Source organism: Marmota flaviventris, chromosome 1, assembly GCF_047511675.1.
Source record: "Marmota flaviventris isolate mMarFla1 chromosome 1, mMarFla1.hap1, whole genome shotgun sequence".
In the NCBI taxonomy this organism is placed as follows: domain Eukaryota; kingdom Metazoa; phylum Chordata; class Mammalia; order Rodentia; family Sciuridae; genus Marmota; species Marmota flaviventris.
In genome coordinates this window covers 43,586,097-43,588,796 of record NC_092498.1, presented here as the reverse complement: position 1 = coordinate 43,588,796, position 2,700 = coordinate 43,586,097, and the positions used below count along the sequence as shown (strand labels likewise).

General features: G+C 33.9%; 1 protein-coding gene across 1 annotated transcript in view; it reads left to right on the top strand.

Moving 5' to 3' along the window:
• The first annotated feature begins 271 nt into the window (after positions 1-271).
• The window catches only part of Tfec (transcription factor EC), a 29,049-nt gene continuing 26,620 nt past the window's right edge, over positions 272-2,700 (top strand). Inside the window, exon 1 of the mRNA XM_071607654.1 lies at positions 272-495. Within this exon, the coding sequence (XP_071463755.1) occupies positions 316-495 (180 nt within the window). The 5' untranslated portion in view covers positions 272-315. The remainder of the gene's footprint in view (positions 496-2,700) is intronic.

Here is a 2,700-nt window from a genome sequence, read left to right as displayed (position 1 = left end):
TATAGTCATTTCTATAAAAAGATTGGTGAACATTGAAGGTATTTTAGTATAGCTTAAAAACTTATGGTTCTTAAAAACCATAATCCATTCAAACTGTATACAACTTAGGACAGAATCATAGACCATGGATCTGAGAGATACTAGATGTTGTAGTATTTATTGTTAGAACTCCACTACTGGAAGGAGGATTCTGATTTACCAGATGATGCACCACATTGTATTTGTTTGGTTTTGATTCTGTAGGTCCCAGCACACCTGGAAAGTCCTGCAAGACCTCAGCTACAGCGATCCCAGAAACAGCAAGTAAAACCCTTCATGACCCTTGACCACCAAATCGTCCACCAAACTCTCAAACAGTCACACCCTCCAGGGCCAAGCTGTGTGCTTCTGCCACAACATGGACTTATGAGTCCGGACAGTGATGCTGGCCTCCCAGGAAACCCACTCACTAAGTCACTAGCTCTTGGGAAAGAAGATGGCAGTGAGGAATGGCATGTATGTCTAGTGGCTGGTTGTGAAAACTGTGTCACCAGTGTTTGAGAAAAACACTTAAAGGAATTGCAATCAACATGTTTATAGTAAACATTCCAAATGCAAATTAACTTAACAGAAGTAATGCTCTAATTAATCTGTAATCATGCATTATATACATATTAGTTATTGTGCATAGTAAATTGCAATGATTCATTTTAAATATTTCAATTAGATACTAACAAGAGTCAAAATAGGCCCTAAGAGTAACATATGTTTATAAGATTTAACTTTAATTTTATAGATTTCCTGAGTAACTTCTGTTGAAATATTTGTCAATAGTTATATTATCTTAAGTAACCACTAATATAAAACAGGTGCAACTTATTTAAATAGCAGTAAATTTGTGCTTTAAAAATATTCACTAGAATAAAATTAAAAATCTTATTGTACTTACTGTTTCATGAAATTACATCTGGATTTATTTTTACTTTTTATTTTCAGTATATTAATGTCTATTTTTAAACATAATTGTCTACTACTTGCTAAATAATAGGAATTTAGTGGGGCTGAGGATAGAACATTCATAAGGTTTTATGGAGTTTATGTTTATTGTGACTTGCTTTTAAATGAATCTTAAAAAAAAACACTTAAGAATGAATGGAAATAGATCACAACTGGAACTTGAAAAAGCACTTTAATATCTCAATGTAGATAAACTACAATAACTGAGCTCTCTTTTCTTTTTCTTTGTCCCCCTTTGATTTGTTAGATGGAGCCATGTTCCTATGATCTCCCAGGATTAATCTCCCAATCTAAATTCCTGGTGATTACTGCTGATTTCAGGATGATACTTTTCAGCTATTAAGTCTATGGCCTCCAAGCACAAAAGAGCAGTGCTCAGAAATTCCATTATTTGAATCCAAATTATAGAGGAAGTTTTTTTAGACAAATTTTATATCAATCTGAAAAAGAGAAAATAAGGATCTGGTAGGTGGTTTAATGAAATATGAAACAACCACATATTAGGACACTGTAAAAGTCAAAATGGAATGTAAATCTCTCCACATGTTTTTACTTGAAACTTTTTTGATAGTGGACACATAAAGAACTTTCCAAAAATACAATGTAGAACCAGGTTCTCTATTCACTCTTCAGAGATTATAAAAATATGTGTTGGATGAAAATCATCATTTCTACGTTATTTGTTAGAACTACACCAATACAATTTATCTTACAACTACCTTTTATAAAGTTTATTTTCTTGTATGGAAGATGGATTTTCAAGGGAAAACAACATTCCTAAGTACATGAATATACCAGTCATATGTAGGCAAACCCCCCAAATGTTCATGTATCTTATAAATCATGCCTTTTAAATTTAGATGGATAAGCAATTTATATGTCTCCAGAGGTTTTCTTAATTTTTTTTTTTTTTTGTATTGGGGATTAAACTCAGGGGCATTTATCCACTGAGCTACATCCCCAGACCTTTTAAAAAGTATTTTATTAGAGGGGGTCTCACTAAGTTGCTGAGGCTTGCTTCTGCCTCAGCCTCCTGAGACAGTGGAATTACTCCTAGCATGTTTTTTATTCCTTAGGCACACATCTTACTTTTGTCTTTATGATAAGTTTGTACATACACAGGAATTTTGTCTTTATTGGTCCTTTAGGTGTTTCCTGGGATGGGTTGAAAATCCTAAGAAAGAAATGCCTAGGGGCAATGTGAAAATGGCTGCAAAGAAAGTTTTCTGTTTTTTAAACAATTGTACTTTAAACTGTGTATACAAAAGTGCATTTTATAGCCATCATTAATGTTCATTTAATCATAATTTTATTTGTTCTTTAATCATTTTAATCGGTGTATGATCTCTAGCTTATCATGTACATATAGTCCTCCCCCACCCCCTCAACCATCCACAGACCTACTATCTTTAATAAAGGAGGAACCCTGTGCTGTTGCCATTTCCTAATATCATTTGATTGTTGCTAGAAGTCCATGCCTCATAGCAGAAAGTCTCTTTGTACAGAAATTTTAGTAGAGAACCACAACCTATTAGTTGTGGGGCCTCAGCCCTCAACCTTTCTCACCTGCATTTCTATACCTTGAAGAGTTATTGATGTTAATGTTTTAAGAGTTCCAAACACAAAGCTCAGAGTGGGAGCTGTTACCACTCTTTGGTGTTTTTTCTAAGCATTGTCCTCCTATGACACCAGGGAAGATTTCTT